Here is an 18,023-nt window from a genome sequence, read left to right as displayed (position 1 = left end):
CTGGTGTGTGTGCGAATGTTGTACCATTAAAAGTCTTTCTTCAGCCCAAGCACCATATGGAAAAAAAAAAAAGGTCACACCAGACTGAAGCAAAATAAAATATTCAGGTTTTCAGTATGAAAAGATCTTTAAAGATAATGTTGGGGTTTACATGAAACGACATTTCATGCCACCTCCCCAGAAAACATTTCATTTTCTAACACTTTAAATCTTTTTATAGTAAATTATAGTAAATTTGGGGGGAAACATGGAGTTTTATGCAGTTTGTTCTTACAAAGTTTTCGGAGCATTTATATTATTGAAATTCTATAGGTATATTTTACAAATTTGATAGAATTTGTGAGGGATAAGGGGTATTCTTGTACCACATTTTATCTTCTTTAGTGAGCTGATTTACCCAGAAATTCTTTTTAAATACAGAATAATGGCACTCTTGTGTTTTGTTTTCTTTTTGTTTGTTTTGTTTTGTTTTTTCTCCATCAATGCCATCTACATGTAGAGTCCAAATATTGAAAATTTTAGTTCTTAAAGGAGGTTTTGAAGAAACCATGAGCACAATGGGTTACAACGAAAGCGCTTTTTGACTCTTAATGGGTGCAATTAGCATCTTTGTTAGTACCCAATGTCTGTCATGCTAAGAACTGAAGGGGCAGGATATGAACTCACTTTACTCACAGTGAAGTTAATGAAGTACTACAATCAAATGCTTTTCTTTTTTTTCTTTTTTTTTTTTTTCCCCTTTTAAATCTGTAGGATTACACAAGATTTAGTGACTGCATAAAGTGTAGGTAAGGTCTTTGGTAAGATGCTACAAAAATATTTAATTACATTAGTAATAGCTAGGATGTTTGAATAATAGATACTTCATAAGTATTGTTAAAATCACCACTGATTTCAGAGAAATTAGCTCAACATGTGTCATGGTTTCAGCTGGAATAGAGTTAATTGTCTTTATAGTGGCTGGTATGGTGCCTTGTTTTGGATTTAGGAGGAAAATAATATCATAACAATGTTTTAGTTGCTGCAGAGCAGTGCTTACACTACATCAAGGACTCTTCTGCTTGTCATGCTGCTCTGCCAGCAAGGAGACTGGGGGTGCACAAGAAGCTGACCCAAACTGGCTGAAGGGAGATTCCATATAATGTGACATCATGCTCAGCAATAAAAGCTGGGATAAAGGAGGAGGAGGTGGGGGATGTTTGGAGTGATGGTGTTTGTCTTCCCAAGAAGCCATTATGCACGATGAGCCCTGCTTTCCGGGAAGTGACTGAACATCTGCCCACCCATGGAAAGTAGCGAATGAATTCCTTATTTTGTTTTGCTTGCATGTGTGGCTTTTGTTTAACTAGTAAACTCTCTTCCTCCAAGCCCATGAGTTCTCACACTTCTACTTTTCTGATTCTTTCCCTTATTCCACCTGGGAAGAGTGAGTGAGCGGCTATTTGGTGCTTGGCTGCCTACCAGGGTTAAACCACAACATGGTTTGAGAAATATTTGCCATAAAACCCAGCAATCCAGGAGTTGTCTACAATGCATATAGAAAGGTAGGCTCTAAGTACCCTGGAATAACATGTTTTTTTCTTCATTGAGAAAAAGTATCTTGTTCATTTCAGACGTTTTCCTTGCTTTTCCTTCTCCATGTAGAACAAGTCTGTTCCTGCACGCATGCTGAACTGAGTTTTTCTTCTCTCTCTCTCTCTCTCTTTTCTTTTAACACAAGAACAACAGTTTTTCAAACGAGTCTTTAGTTGCTGATACTACATTCTGCAGGGGAAAGTTAAGTTGTTTTTTTCGTTTGAAAGGAAGTCAGCAACGCTGATTGTGACATTCACTTCTTAATCTTTAGCTTTAAAGATCTTAAGAAAAGCTGTCGTGTTGTGCTTATGGAACATAGATACATCAAGCGGTTAGTATCTCAAAAGAGGATCTCTTCACCTTTAAAACTCTCACTTACACACGCCTACTACCTCCCTACCATCTTTGTGTGTCCATAAATAAGTGCACTGTTGGCCATCAGTGTCCATGGATGGATTCTAACACCACAACAGGTTTTTATTTGTGCAGGTCAGCAAAAGCCTGTAAATTTAATTTAATATTATTAGTTTTCTGAGGTCTTCAAATGTTCAATGAGTCTACAGCTGTTTGAGAGGTGAGTTGCAAAATATGGAGGGTCCTTTCTTGTGTAGATAGTTTCCCTGGTCTCTGAGTTTCAAGGCTCACATTCTGCTGTATTCTGTCTTCTCTTTGTTTTCAGTGCAGCTAAGAACTCACTAAGAGCCACATGATGTGAGGGAGGGGTGTCAGTTTGTCGGTGTTATGACATATATCATGAAACATTTGTTCTACAGTTGCAATCACGTGCATGGTAAAAAAGTAGTACTTCATGCCATGAGCTTACTTGTGAGCGTGTCTGTCAGTTAGTCATCACAGGTTACAGACATTAACCACAGCCCTCCAGATGGGCACCACACATCTGGGGCAGGTATGAATCAACATACCTTGGAAACTGCATCTGCCTTTAATTATGTGCTCCACAGCAAACATGAGCTAAAGGCTTTACATTTTGAAAGCCATATTGGACTTACTTATCTTTCTTGGTGCTAACAAGGTCTTTAATTCCAGTCTGTGCATTTTTTGTTAGAGTAGCATCTTTGATTTTAATGTTATGGTATTTTGTGGTTTGTCTTTTTTTTCACGCACAGTTCACCACACAGAGACAGTGTAAAAGCACATAAAACTGTGTTAAAAGCCTGGCAGCTTAGAAACTCTCCCTAACTGGCCCCAAAAGGGCCTTGGAGTGTCTTTTTCTAAAAAATGTTGTATGATTCCATGAAACAAGGTAAGAATTCAGTGTCTTATTGTGGTAAGCACAATGTAGAAGAGTTGACTTTAGGGGCATTTGAAGAGATGCTGTCTGAAATAGAAAGGGTAAAAAAAAAAAAATTGCTTAAGCAACCCTGTCTGTAAGCATGGAAAAGTAGATTTTACACTAGTAGATTTTGCAAGGCAGCAGTTTGTATGTATGAGAATGCCTCAGTTCTGTGGCCCCACTGTCTGAGAATATGAAACTAGAGATTCACAGTTCAGTTTGAGCTTTTTGAATATTAGCTTTCACATCAGAAGTGTTTGATATTTTATCAGATAGAACTCAGATGTCACACAGGTATTTTTTAATCAAAGCATACCCGAAGAGAAGAATATTGAAATGCAGTCTCCCTGTTTTGCTTCCCTATTGAACAGCCACCACTGCTGTTCTTCATGACTAATACAGCCAGTTTATCAGTATCAGTGAACAAGACTCAAACATACTGTGGAAGAGTTGGTTTTCTTTGCTCCAATAAAATATTCAGATTGGACTGTGTTCATTTTTCGCTTGCACAAGTCTTTGTTAAATTAAATAAACCAACTTGTTTTGACTATAAGAAGTAGTGCCAAGTATCCAGCAGAGAAGAAACAAGGATGTGCTTTTCTCTTCTCTAGGGGAGCCACCTGTCTAAGATTTGGCAACTCACCTCTCGATTTGAAGGAGGAGATCTTTTTCTACTCACTGCTGCTGTAATAAGAAAACAAAATTTACACACACAACTTCTCTTAGAGTCTGGAAATATACAAATAAATGGGATACAGTCTGCCATAAGAATCGTCTTTCATTTGGGTGAACTTGTGCATAAAAGGGTTTGCAAAGCACTTCAGTGGGTGTTTGAGGTAGACAGAGGACAGCTGAGCATCTTTGTATGAACAAGAGGAATTCAGAGGTCCCCCTAGCCCCTCGGTATTGGTACTGGACATAAAACTTGTAGAGCAGAAATTATGCACTCCAGTAGTGAAAAGAGCATTTACAGGAATACAAAAGTCATTGCTTGATTTGTACAATAGATCTGAGGTGCCACCTGTGGGGCTTGGTATGTTCAGAAGCAGCTGGTGTAAATAGGAATATACCAAAGGCAACGTGAGCCAAGAGCAGAGGACAAACCTTGCAAAGGCAATGCTCTCATCAACCAGGCACAGTCCCATGGGGGCTGAAAACAGCAGGTAGAGCAGGGTGCTGATAACAGTGTCCTTCACTGTTATCCCAGGCAAAGCAAGTGATGAGGCAGGTCCAGGATCCACTCAGGGAATCCAGTCAGGAGCAACAGGGACAGAGACATGGCTACAGACAAGACTATAATGTGGGTGTAGAGTTCATCCAGGAGGCAGAGACAAAGACAAATTAGAACATTCTTAGAAGGAGGTATCCAGGAGACAAGATACCAACAACAAAGGTTCAAGATCCATCCAAGAAATGAGGCAGGAAGGCAAGACTGGAGACAGTACATCTATGACATTGCCCAGGCAGAGACTGACCCCAGGCCTGAGACTGAATAATCTTGGGCCCATTGGAAGGAGATCTGGGTGGGAGTCTCAGGAGAGGCTTTCAGGATGCTTAGGGCCTATTAGTGCCTTCAGGACCCTGTGAATACCCAAGTGGAGGTACATGATTTTCAAACAGGAGGAAAGCAGTTTTATTACACCTCCACATCCATTTTCCCCTATATGTTTGTTGTTTGTTCGTTGTTGTTTTAATTTCCATGTTTACACATTACTTGCTCTCCTCATTATTGAACATGAGTCACTGGAAATATTTCAACAGTGGTGCAAATATTTGCACTCTGGGTTACTCATTTTAAAGACACATGCTAGCTAGAAATCTAGAGTAATTGTTACTCTTATTATACTAAGTTATTTGTAACAATTGGAACAAGTTACTTTCGTGACTTCTTTGAAATCTAATCATGACATTTTTTTCATTTTTTTTCCAAATATATTAATCTAAAAAAGATGGTAAGTCAGATCGCTCTTAGCATTTTTTCACTGCAGGTCCAGAAATAGTGTGGTGTCCCTGAAAATTGAGTGACCAAGCATCTTATTTACTGACTGGATCAACAGTCATTAATTTTACTTAACTTTAGCTTCAATATCTGATCACATCTCTCAGGCAGTACTTAGAGCTCCATGTCAAAAAGTTCGCAACATAAAGGGGCAAAATGTAGGAGGAAAGGCAGGCCACCATCTTCATTTCCTTGCTGCTGTTCCTCTGCAATCTTGTCTTATGGTCCAAATCTCTTCCTTAGCTCATAGCTTTGTATCAGGCCACAAGGTTCAACATTAGAAGAAGACGGGAGCCATCAGGCTATTAGCCACAAGCATTATGGGTCACCTCATACTTGATCCAGTACCTCTATACCCAGCAGCCATGCAGGTTGGCTCTGAATAAGTATGAGACACTGTCTAGTAAAATCATTTTCTTCCAGCCCTTCAGAAAACACCAAAATATTGAAACCCAAATAAAATGTGCCTCAGCAAAGTCTGCTTCAGGGACGTATACAAAAGCAGTGGGCTCCAGCACAGTCTTCAGCCCTCACAGGTGGCATCTTTCTTGCATATCATACAGATCATGTACACAGTGCTCATCCTCACATATCTCTTATCGCGTCTTTTTGAGAGCTGCTGCTGATGTCTGTCCATGGGAATGCTCAGCACTCCCAGAGCCACACGTGCTGACTCACAGTCCTGTTGCATGACCTTCATGCTAACACTTGGCAACTTCTGAGTTCCCTGATTTTATCAGACATGGTCTTAGCGAGCACAGAATGGTAGAATTCAAATTTCTGCATAAGTCTCATAATATTTACATTGATTAATTGTTGTTTTGTCAGCAAAACGAGTCTCCCGACAAAAAGCTCTGCCTATTGTTTGACAATTTAGCTTAGAGAGTCAACAATGTTGCATTCTTCTTACAGATCCACTTCTTTAAAGTCTGGCAATTATCCATTTGGATCATATTTTTTTTTCTGTAAACAGCACAGTTCTCGTCAGTCCCAATTCTATTTGTAGCTAACCTGATGAGAGAACAAGAAGGATATAATGACTTGTCAGTTATAAATTCAGTACTGGATAAAAATACTGGGTCAGGGTATTGGGGAAAGCACATTCAGTGACATGTTAAAGTACAGTTCTACAGTCATGCATAGGTGGAATGGGCACCCACAATCAATCCTTCTGGCCACTGAAGGATTGATTCTCATGAACATTAGTGTAAGAAATGTGAGGAAAATCTCTGCATGCAGCCATGATGATGAACCGCAATGCAATGTAATAGTGAGAGGCAGAAGGACCCTTCAGCTGCACAAATCCCAGCATCAACTCTATGTAACAGACATCACATTCAATGGAGGAGGTATGCACAGTCTATGCACTGAGAGTTCAGTGATGGTGATTTTTAATGGGAGAAGTGTGTAACAATGTCTCTTTGTAGTCGTAAACACAAAAACTGTGACTGTGGTTGGTCTTGCAGCCAGAGGACAAATCTGCTTCCAGAGGTGCTCAGCAGGATCTGTTTAAACTGGTGGTGAAAGAGACACAAAATAGGTGCCTGAGACTGCACGACTAGGTCTGTACTTTGGGAAAAGAGCTTGGGCTCAGAGTTATATTTCCATGCAGAGTAACACACCTTTGCTTTTGCCAAAGATGCCTCCCCCTTCAAACCCGCAACCAGTAATCACCTGTTTTCTTTTACTCTGGGATCTCCAAGCAAATTCCGTTGTTTCTTCTCATCTTCCACCTTTGACCCAATCCATATATATTTGGTATCTTTCTCTATATTATCTATAAATTCCTGTGGAACAAGCAGAAATATGTTATCCAGCAACAGAGCTTTTCTGCTGTGTTCAGGTCCCTGTCCTGTCCCATACACAGCTTTCGATGTAGTCCCTCACATGAAGGGAAAGGGCAAGGATACAGATACAGCAAAGCAGCCCATTACAGTGGCTTATACACATGACCACCCACAGAGATTTGATTTAGGCTGATGCTCAGACCAATTAGCTTCTTGCCAGCTGTCAAAAAAAAACCCTCAATAACTGGAAATGGCCTCAGTGATGTTTCACACTCTAGTGAGCCAGACTACAAACTTCTAAGGTAAAGTCTTGTTCCTCAAAGAACAAAAAGTTTCTTAGAAGAGCCATGACCTGCCATTTAGTCATACCCTGATATTCACATTTCCAAAGAAAAATGGGATGGAGGTTTGACTGTTTGAATTTCCATAGTCAAATAGTAGTCAAATCAAACCTCTCTTCTCAGAGCCAAGTATTGGAGATGAGTGGGAAGCCCCAGCATTTCCTCCTCCCAGTCAAAACTGTGGTGGTTTCCACACTTGCTCCTCTTGTGCTTCTCTCTATTTCTTCTCTTGACTCTCTCTGAAATGAAGTCCTGTCCATAGGGAGTCACATGCTCTGCACCTGATAAGGTTCTTGCTTGGCTGTGTGTACACCTGATATTTGGGGCAGCAGTTGGAGGTTCACCTGGTGAAATGTTTGGCTAAGGTAGATGCTTGTTGTGCATTTTTTAGGGCTGCTGCAAGACTTACCATCTCAATTTCATCTTCAATGACAAGAAGCTGGGATTTCTTAGCTAGACAGTTTCTTTGGCTGTCATCCCAGCTTACAGCCTCCTCAGAGAAGTAGTAACACCTTCCCCTGTGTAGTTGCCACCCTGGCGGACACAGCTCACATGTTTCTGTAGATGGAGATAGGGAAACATTAGCTCACACCATTACTTGTTCCAGTTGCCCTGTAGCATTTTATGTTCGTGTGCCAGGCTGGCTGGTCCAAAAGCAGTCAACCTTTACTCCAAAGAGTGGGTTCACTGGCAGCGGAAGGTTGTGAGGTTTGAAGGCTCCTCTGTCACTCCTGTTCTCAGCTTCACAATCCCTTGCCTTGATGCTATGCACTTGTGCATTACCACTGCACAACTCCTCGCTCTCCCCTCCCTGATGGATATGCCAGGTGGATATGCACAGGGAGAACCTAGAGGGCTGTGAAGACATTCATTCCCCTCTTGAAGTCCTTGTGAAGAGATACCATGCTATAGGACATGATGCAGAGTGTGTAGATTTTACATATGAGGTGACTGAAAACCACAGATACTTTATTGAGGTCCAAATTATGTCTATCAAGCTGAATAAAGAATTAGAGTAAATTGAAGTGAATGCTGTTATTCCCAGATACACTCTCTGTTTCACTCACAGCATCTGTGAGGAACATCCCTCACATTTTCTGTCCTGGCTTCCTTTAATGTTTCAAAGTAACAGTCTCTCTCTCTCTCTCTCTATATATATATATATATTTTTTTTTTCTCATTACAATCAACACTCAGAAATGCATTAATGTTAACTAATAAATAATAGATCCATGGTGAAAAGACCAGTAAGGTCTTCCCCTTCATGATTCTTGCAAAAGGGTAGGAAAACTAAATCCTACCGACTCTTTGCAAACAGTTATTGTCTGGAAAGTGTTCTCTAGGATGCAGGGAGGCTATAATAGATGACATTTCTGACAGCAGCCTTTGACAGAAAGAAAGGTCAAAGAAAGTACTGAAAATTGTATGTACCAAATAGTGCAAAGCTGATGTCATTGAAATGTTAGTGTAGATCCAGTCACCACTTCTCCTATGGAGGAACACCGTGCTCCCCGGGTAGTACCAGTGATTTCCCATAAATTGTGGGCTGTCATAGAAATGGGAACAGAGACAACAGAAGTGTGTACACAGCACATCTTTCATAGTGTGAAAGGACTAACTTTCCTCACCTTCTCCATCTTCACACAGTTCCTCCATTAGCCATTTCAGGAGCACTGCCGAGACTGTTTTCTCTGAAGAAACGTGATTGTCAGTGTTATTTAGACCATACTGGGGAAAAAAATCTGATTTTTCTGCTCTGCCTTCCAAAACTTGAAGAAACAAAATGAAATAAAAATAGAGATACAGATTATGATTAACAACAGGGTCAAGGAAGTACAGTCTTTGTATCCAGTGTTATACTGTGACTGTGAGATGTGTGTGTATATGCATGCGGAGGGGTATGAACACTCAATTGGGAGTACATTCGGTGAGTATAACTGTCTGGCAAGGGGTATAGCTGCTGAATGATATGGTGAGTACAGGAAGGTTTATGCCACATCTGATAGCTGGATGTGTAAAGAATAAATGATATTTTGGTAGGAATTTTTGTTGGGAAAGTATGTGTTTGGTTTTTTTTTCTGAAAATTTTCAAGGCTGTTTTCTTTTAGGAAATTAATATATTTTCTGGAACAGTTCTTAAATAACTAGAACATGATCTGGGCTGTGATATTACTCGTACCAGGATGTCTGATTAAATGAAACAACCTGAAGTCTGTTTTTGTTTGTTTGTTTGTTTTGTTTTGTTCTTTTTCTTTCTTTCTTTCTTTCTTTCTTTCTTTCTTTCTTTCTTTCTTTCTTTCTTTCTTTCTTTCTTTCTTTCTTTCTTTCTTCCTTCCTTCCTTCCTTCCTTCCTTCCTTCCTTCCTTCCTTCCTTCCTTCCTTCCTTCCTTCCTTCCTTCCTTCCTTCCTTCCTTCCTTTCTTTTTTTTTATTATTATTTGTTCAAACCCACAAAGTAATTAATAGATATAGACTCAAAGTAGCACCACAGATGCAACATTTAACTTGTAATTCAGGAAGGTCAGATGCTCTGATTATCCTAGTGATTTGAAGTCTGCCTCTACAGCCTTTCAGCATCATTGATGATGACATAGACTGCAGCAATTCTCCTTCATCTGTGCTGTGTATATTAAATGTCAAGTAGGAAATGTTCCCTTTGGAACACCACATCTATTTTCCTGTATCTGTGTATAACCTGACACCTTTAATGTGATGCTAAGGGAAAGTGTTTTTTTTTTGTTGTTGTTGTTTTGTTTTGTTTTGTTTGTTTGTTTGTTTTTTGTATCATTGTTTTTGTGAGGTTTAACCATGCCTATAATGAAGAGATGAAACTGATGGTAGGATTTACTCACATTGCTTTGCTAGCACAGCCATGGTGACCAGCAGAATGAGCACAAGAAATCCCAGGGCCAGTGCCACATAGAACCAGGTTGAGTGCTGCTGTTTGCAGCCTGGAAAGACAAGGGGAAGAGTGGCTTAAGCAATTTGCATTGCAAAAAATAGCACTGCCTTCATGTATGACTTTTTCTAATGTGGAAACAACAGAGAAATCATGTAAAATAACTCTGCCGTTTGAAGTATGTAGGGACATTTTACTTATCAACAATTTGCATCTATTTTGCTTAGGTGAAAGTGAAGTTGAAAGATCCTGTTGTCAGAAAAAGCAAATGATTTTCAGCCAGTTATTCCATTAAGAATTCTCTTTTTCTCTTTTGAGATAATTTTTTTCAAGCATTACCTATTCCCATCTACCCACTCACACCCTGCAAAGCTCTGCAGAGCAATTCCAGGGAGATGTCAGGAATGATCAGTGGTATGCTCTCTGGCCATGCTCTCCTGTGTTAAAGAGCTGGCCATGTGGCTGAAAGCTAACTTACCCAAACTCACATAAAAGGCGAAGATCCCACACTGACCTCACAGCACAGAGAAATACAGTTGGTCAAGCATCTCTCCAGCCATTTGGCATTCATCAGTTTCTGGGAGTGTAATACCCAGGAAAAGGCAGGACCCAAGGAAATTTGGGGTCAAGGTGTCGTTTCCACAACCCACAGAGTTATGCTTTCATAACTACTCTTTTTTTGATCTTTCCAGGGTGAGATGAGAAACTGCCCTGTTCTCCGGCCGCCTGAGATATATTTGCAATGTTCCCTCTTAGCTCACAGAGCTTTGTGGTTCTGTCCTTGTTTTGCAAATGTCCTTCAGTAGAGAGGGTGACAACCCTCAGGGCACAGACTGCAAGTAGAGAGCTGGGACTGCAAATAGTGCTCTGGGTATTAGGCTACTTCCCAAGCTCCCCTACAGCTGCTCCTGCAGAGATACAGTTGAGTCTGAACTTATAGGAGGGTTCTTCAAAGAATGAAGAATTTTATTTTCCTTTACTAAATTTTTAGTTCAGGGCACAAAGGCACTAAAAATATTTTTAAAATCTTTTTCAGTATCACTTTTACAGGATAATCTGAAAACCCAGTGAAAAGAAACGTGACCATATGAAATGAGAAATCAATTCCTTACTAGGAGATTGTATGTAAAGATTCTTGATAATAGGTTTTACTGTTGGGTAATAGGAAAGACTAAACTATAATTAGTAACCGACAACCAAACAAAATAGTACAATACCAGAAACGGAAATCTCTGATCTGCTGCACCCTTTGGGTTTTGTCTTCATGCGCAGTTCAGCATACGTGATCATGTTTCCTGTAAGGAGTAGGGAAATGCTAACATTTGTGGTTGAATGAGCCATTAAGTGGAGAAAGAAGAAAGAATTATACAGGAGACACATAGTCCATGTAAAAAGGGACGTGCATTTCCAGAGCTGCTGGTTCAGCTTTTTTTTTTTTTTTTTTTTTTTTTAAGAAACAACAGGCAAGATGATGACTTATCATTTCCTGCTGCTGTCAGGAAGTAACTAAAAACCTCCTCCATAATCTTTGCTTGAACTAATTGGGTGCTGTATGGCTGTACCAGGAGGCAGCCGGGCTGACGTTTCATTAAGACCTGGGTACCAGCCACAGAAAGCTTCCCAGTGCTGCCAAGCCATCTCAAGAGATACCATAGGAATTTACTGGGCAGCAGAGCTGTGATTGCTTTGCAAAACAGGTGGACTGCAAAGGGAAAACTGCAATTCACAGAAATACTTCTGCAGCAAGGTGGTTCTGGGGAACGTTCTTGGCTTGTGAATTTTTATGCTAGAGCATTATGTGAAGCCTGTATTAGCAGAGGAATGGACCTGCTGATTTAAGGCATCCCTTTCCAAATGCACATTACCAAAGCAAAGCAAGAAAAGCAATTAAAATAGAAGGGTATGAGTTAGATGCACATGATTTCACTACTGAGCATATTTTCAATTTTGCTTTCGCCAGGTATTTTGTAGGGCTACTAGCTAATTTTATGGATGATATTTTGACCTTTGGTACATTGATCTTCTCTCCATAAATAGTGGGTTTTAATGAAGCTGAATCAAGAATAAGCTTCTGTGCTACATCCTTGGTTTCTGATCATTGGGTTTTTAAGAAGTACTTTGTGTTGTACATAGTCTCACTGGTCAGGGAAGAACTTGGCATAAAAATATGAAGAGAGTTTCACTGGGATGAAATGAGGTAGCAATTGATATGAGTTGCTGAAATGTGGAGAGTTTTAATGTAAGAAAAATAATGAAGAGTACTGAATGGAAAATGAGGTTTATTCATAGAGGTAAGACCTCCTATGTTTTAGAGAACATTGCCTAATACATTTTGCTGTTTGATGTATTACAATTTATTGGCTCAGTGAACTACAGAAAATTTCTAAATTACATTTAACTGTAAAGATAAGTAACTGTTTTCAGAAAGAAATGCTTGTAAGCATTTTTCTTCTTAGAATGTAAATATTTTTCAAAGTACAGTAGTGGGGACTTCTAAACATTTACATGCACTACCCCTATAAATGGAAACACTTTTTCCAAAATACATACTTTAGAAAAGTCTATTACTATTCAGAAAGTCTATTACTATTGCCAAATATTTTCTCTTCCAAATAAAGGTACTTTCCTTTAAAACGTAAAGAACATATTTCATACAGTATAAATAATTTTAAAAAATCTTATCCATGTAATCTGAATGTTTCAAAAAAGGGACTATTTCTATTATAGTCTGTATTGGCACATGACCATTTGAATGTCAAGTCCTCAGAAGTCAGCAAGTGGTTTGAAAATACCACATAACCTGAATTTTGCCGGATGCTTACACACCCCTTACTAGTTCAGCAACAAGGAGCCCTCATTCTAGGTGGAGACCTCTGTCACTTACTAAAACTGAAATTTCACTTCTTTTCTATATGCAAATCATCAAGTGCAGAAAGATATTTCTATTTACTGGAAGCTTCTACTTTGTGAATGTGCAGATTGGGAGTGCTCCTGGCAGTTCATTCACACCAGAAAGTCAGGCTTTACAGCAATTGTGCTCTTGTGGTCTACAAGAAACCAGGCTGAATCTCAGCCAGCAGTGTGTCATTATCACAGTGGTTCAAGCCACCAGCGTGGTTCAGTTTGGAGAGCCCTGACTTGCAGGGGAGGGAAAGTTTCTGTGCTGCTCCACTTGTTGCTGTTGGGGCCATGGCTGGAATGTTGTGTCCAGATGGGGGCCACCCAGTTTAGGGAGTCTGGGGAAGCTGGAAAGAGTCCAGCAGAGGGTGGATGATAAGATGGCCAGGGGCACAAGTAGCTAGGGGGCAAAATAAATGCAGCCTACAACTATTTGTAGGATAGTTAGATGATGGAATTGAACTCCCAATTTTTATTTTATTTTATTTTATTTTATTTTATTTTATTTTATTTTATTTTATTTTATTTTATTTTATTTTATTTTATTTTATTTTATTTTTCTAGATGAAATGCCTTGTATGTAATCAGTTATGGGCAATAATCAGGTTGCTCTCAAACATTTCTTGAATACATTAGGAAGTGCGAACTGTCTTTTGTTAGAAAATTGATGTATTTATGTAACATTTTTCTACTTTTAGATGCGTTATGAAGCACATGCAACGTGGTAGCACCTGCTAGTCCACCAAAGCATGTGCACAGATAGTATCACCAACTCAACATGACCTGCTAGAACATTCAGAGCTCTAGCTCAGAGCTTGTCCTGATTCAGAGCACCTGACCAATTGCCGAAGTCCAACAGATTGTGTAATGACCCAGAGCTGACTTTCAAGTTGGAATAGGATCACAACAAACTCATTTCTATCACTCTTCTGGATGCAGCCTCACAAATTTATATCCACAGACATGTTTTATTCCTACATTGTGGTAAACAGTGTTTAAACACTTTGTCCACTCCATCATGTTTATCCCAATAGTTTTCAACAACTGAGTTTTTCTTATCATTTGTCTGCAAACTAATTGATTCTTTGTGACTGTGCCACCAGTGACTTCTTTTTTAAAATCTTTTTCTGTATCCTAATAAAATATACGCAATAAATAACCTTTGAGATAAGAATAGTAAATGGGAGAACAAGAAACTCTGCATAATATGACCAAAACAAATCCAGCTCTCACAGATAAAGAAAAGATGAAAAAGAACTGGGCCCTGGATCTGGAAATATACTTTCATGCCCAAATCCAAATTTTACATATTTAAAATACCTACTCAACTTCTGCAGAGCCTTGGCAGACATTCAGCCCCCAGCATGTTTATCTTTAGTTTGCACCAAATCTTGACAGCAGCTATACTTTAGCAGGACAAACTAGCTATGCCCCTCACCCATGCTTTTTTAGTATCTACTCCAGTAAATTACATCTAATAAAGCTCATACATAATGCAGCCAGGAGGAGGTGGGCATGTTTGACTTTCCAATAGCCCAGTAATTTGAGGTCTTACCTAATGTTTGGGAATCCACAACTTGGAGTATTCATATGCTGAATTTGCAGTGGTGACTCAAGCCAGCTTTCCTTCCTCCCTGGTAAAATTTTAACCATGCCTATCTTAAAGCTGCATCTTTTTCTGCAAGATAGCCAGATATCCCTGGCCAAGAGCAAGACTGGCATAAGTCTGGCAAAGGGGCGTTTGTGGGTAATAGGCATCATCCAGTGGACATTTCATTGTTATCACAGTCAGCATAGAGCCAAAGTGAGAGCTTGTGACACTTGACACAGACAGCCCCATCAGCTGGTAGTTAGTGCATTCACCTTGGAGCTGAGACCCTCTCCATGAAAACTGGTTTCAAATGCTGTCTTCAAACTGGAGAAGGCATTTAAACTTCTTCGTGTAGGGTGTGACAATGAGTGAGACATGCTAGTAGCATGTCTGGTATGCAGAAGCTGTTCTGTCCAAAACAGCCTTGAGCCCAGCCCACACTGGAGAGAGATTCTCCTCGCCTGTAGGGAAGGATCTAACACACAGAAATGGCTAAATGAGTAGCATCTTGGGTCATTGGTCCTCTCTGCTTTTGGCAGTTCCTAGCTCGTTATGTTGGGTTTTATGGATCACAAACTCTTCCTCATTAGCTCTAAAGAATTGTTGAGCACATCAGTAAGGGGCCGCTATGCACGTGGGTTACCTTAACACTAATAACTGCAGTATTTACAGTTAGTTTAAGCATGTTTCAAGAACATTGGTCAACATCTCTGTCACATTTCATGTTTGTTTTTTCTTTTTTTTCCCTGAATTTTTAAAAATTACAGAAAATGCTGGGGATGGATTTATGTTTTCTCCCATTCTTCCCATGGTAGAAGCAACTCTTTTGCTTTTGCTTGGCCTCTTGGGGTAAAGGAATACTTGCCAGCTGGATGAATATATACGAGTTTCAGTAAAAATGTTAAAACTTAAAGGAAGGAATAAGCTGCTGAAATCATTAATTTGAATTTTCTAATGCATGATAATACATCTCAAGGTTTTGTCCACTTTAATTGCAATAACATCTATGTTAGCATATGTCAATGAAGAAGACAGAACTAATTGTCATTAGGGGCTATTTCTAGCATATTCTAAACTTATACTAGGGAGCTGAACTCTATGATCCTTGTGGGTCCTTTCCAACTCAGGATTGGAACTATGATTCTGTTCCATGATTCTATGGTGATAAGTCTAATATTGCCTAATACTCTTTAGTGCTTCTTCCATTTGTGCAAAAGTAAGTAGAAAAAATATTGCCGATAGATTTCAGACTTTAAAAATGACAGAAATATTAACAACACATTTAATTAAGACACACATCAGACTTGTAAATGCAAGTCCAGTTGAATAAAATGTGTTTGAATACAACCAGATGTTATGGTGAAGGAAGATGATACAGGGATCTATAAGTAGTGAAGGAAACACTATTTAAGATATTTTATCTGTATAATTAAGACAGCACACCTGAGACTTGTAGTAATACTGAGTATATATATTTCTGATGCCCATATTTTGTAAAGGAGATGCAATCACTGGTGGATGTACAAAAGATCCACAAAAATGACTGGAGTTATTTAGAAAGCTAGTTACAATGAAAGATGTAAAAGCAAAAGGAGAATCAGAGATGAATTAACTACTGTGGCTAGTAATTTAATGTGAGAAAATACTGAGTGCTAAAATCTATTAAAGGTTTAACAAGAACTATCTAAAAAGTAATGAGAACTTCCATTGGAAATTAAAGCCTGTCTGATTCAAAATCAAGATTTCCTTTAGAGAGTATGATCAAGGAACACGTTTGGATGTCTTCAAATCAGGATTTGACACCAGTCTCCCTTTGCAAATAAATTATATCACCCTGGAAACTGGGTAAAATTCTGAGCGAACCCTCTGTGCTTTGCACTGTACAAGTTACACCAGTTCAAACAGCCTCTGTGAATGTACGAATAGAAAGTGTAAGGTAGGTTATTCAATTAGGTATCTAATTCAAGTGAACTCATTTTTATCTTTCAGATAAAGCTTTTGCAAAAATATAAAAAATAGTTTATAATTTTTTAAGTGCATTCAGAGCATCATCAGCATTATTTATCTTCACTGTAAGCAGAACGTGTTCTAAAAATGCTCATTATACAATGCTGCTAAATATATTAATTTCTAATGATCGTTGAAAGCATGAAAATATCATCTTATGACCATTATGCATTTTCTGTTTGGTCAGGTGGTGGCAGACCTTTATTGTGATTCTGGGAAAATCAAAGAGGAAGAGCAGTAGGGTTTTAGGAGTCATTCAGTATTTCCTTCAGTAACACTGACTGTACTTTCGACTGGCACTAGTTTTCTGATTACGTTTAGTATCCTCTTTCCATGAAAACATCACAAAATGCATTGGTCTGATTTTTTGGGCTAGGTTAATTTGGTGGAGCATATCCTAACAGCTTTCAAACATAGTGTACATATTAAAAATAATGACCTTTGTTTAAAAAGCTGCAATTTTTTTTTTTCTTCTAGTTCTGTTACTTAAAACAATAGCCCAGAACTGAGACAGAACTCCATAGCAATACTGACCTAAGAGCAACTTTTCTGATTTGTATCTCATGAGGTTCTCTTCCACAATCTGCAACTTCTTGCCCATCTCATGACTTCTGCACACAGCATGTTATAGCATTCTTTTAGTATCAAATGACAGAAAAGAAGAGAAGAGAGAAGAAGAGAGGAGAAGACAGAAGAAGGAAAAGAAAAGAAAAGAAAAGAAAAGAAAAGAAAAGAAAAGAAAAGAAAAGAAAAGAAAAGAAAAGAAAAGAAAAGAAAAGAAAAGAAAAGAAAAGAAAAGAAAAGAAAAGAAAAGAAAGAGAGGGAGAGTTAAACAGAGGGAGAGAAAACAGTGTTTGCCCAAAAGCTGATAAGAGGTTTTACCTGGAACTGATGTCCGAGAAGGTGTGCATGGTCTTTCCCTGGGTAGCATTGCTACATCTACATACGTGATATCGCCTGCCATTGATGAGCAAATCCCTCTGAGTTATGGAAAGAGCAGGTTTAATACAGTGGGTTGCATCCTGTATTAGCTTTGCCTGCCTCCAGAAGTATACATATGCTGTGCTATGGCTCTGAGGAACGCTGAGAAAGAGATAAAAGGAAGGAAGTTACTTCTTTCAATACAGCTTCAAAGCCTGTTTTCAGCCACCATTCTGTCTCTTCTTTATGATCTCTTGCCCTTCAGAATGCAGGAGAAAATGAAGAAGAAAAAAATAAATAAATAAAAAACACACTATGGCCCAAAATGAATGGCCCAAACAGAGGAAAGTTTCTATGAATACACAAAAAATGTACTTACACAAGTACAAAAGCTCTTCTGGTTCACACAAAATAACTAAAGCAGTACAATATGGCTTGTGGATGTATTAGACTACTGTGAGTGATCTTATGTAACTTATTTACCTAAAAGGAAGATTAAAAAGATATGTATCAGTATAAGACATTTTGGGGCTAACGTAATTACAACCACAGTTAAAGCTTTTAAAATGCAATTCAGATTTGAACCCACTCAATCCACTAATTGTTTAATAACTGAATTTAGGTGATACTAACAGTGCAACACATTTAATTCAAAACAAAAAGTAATACAATCAATGTCTTTTACAAGAGTGTTTGAATGTTTTTATATTGC

General features: G+C 38.8%; 1 protein-coding gene across 4 annotated transcripts; it reads right to left on the bottom strand.

Annotated features, from left to right (window-relative positions):
• Window positions 1–3,155: 3,155 nt before the first annotated feature.
• On the bottom strand, window positions 3,156–17,766 carry LOC311437543 (killer cell lectin-like receptor subfamily F member 1). 4 transcript variants are annotated; one of them, XM_084520923.1, is made up of 8 exons: window positions 17,691–17,766; window positions 17,273–17,473; window positions 11,112–11,189; window positions 9,848–9,946; window positions 8,625–8,765; window positions 7,406–7,554; window positions 6,543–6,655; window positions 3,156–5,879 (listed from the first exon to the last, which is right to left on the bottom strand). In XM_084520923.1, the coding sequence occupies exons 2-8, from the start codon at window positions 17,352–17,354 to the stop codon at window positions 5,747–5,749; spliced, it is 795 nt and encodes a 264-aa protein (XP_084377049.1). In that variant the 5' UTR covers window positions 17,355–17,473; window positions 17,691–17,766; the 3' UTR covers window positions 3,156–5,746. The 4 variants fall into 4 exon arrangements, with proteins under 4 accessions (XP_084377049.1, XP_084377051.1, XP_084377050.1 ...); XM_084520925.1 differs by lacking the exon at window positions 11,112–11,189; XM_084520924.1 differs by lacking the exons at window positions 11,112–11,189; window positions 17,691–17,766 and having other exon boundaries at window positions 17,273–17,487.
• Between the last annotated feature and the right edge of the window lie 257 nt (window positions 17,767–18,023).

The sequence above is a fragment of the Aythya ferina genome, assembly GCF_964211825.1.
Source record: "Aythya ferina genome assembly, chromosome: 1".
NCBI lineage: Eukaryota > Metazoa > Chordata > Aves > Anseriformes > Anatidae > Aythya > Aythya ferina.
This window is presented reverse-complemented; position numbering and strand designations above follow the sequence as displayed.

What these genes read in the sequence shown, in the direction of transcription:
- LOC311437543 (XM_084520922.1), bottom strand. Translation starts at nt 11,274, where the DNA reads ATGTGTCTCCTGTATAATTCTTTCTTCTTTCTCCACTTAATGGCTCAT. An exon ending in ACTGTGTGAAGATGGAGAAG is followed by an intron (nt 7,555 to 8,624) that starts GTGAGGAAAGTT and finishes CTCCATCTACAG; the next exon opens with AAACATGTGAGCTGTGTCCG. An exon ending in CCCAGAGTAAAAGAAAACAG is followed by an intron (nt 5,880 to 6,542) that starts GTGATTACTGGT and finishes TTCTCTCATCAG; the next exon opens with GTTAGCTACAAATAGAATTG.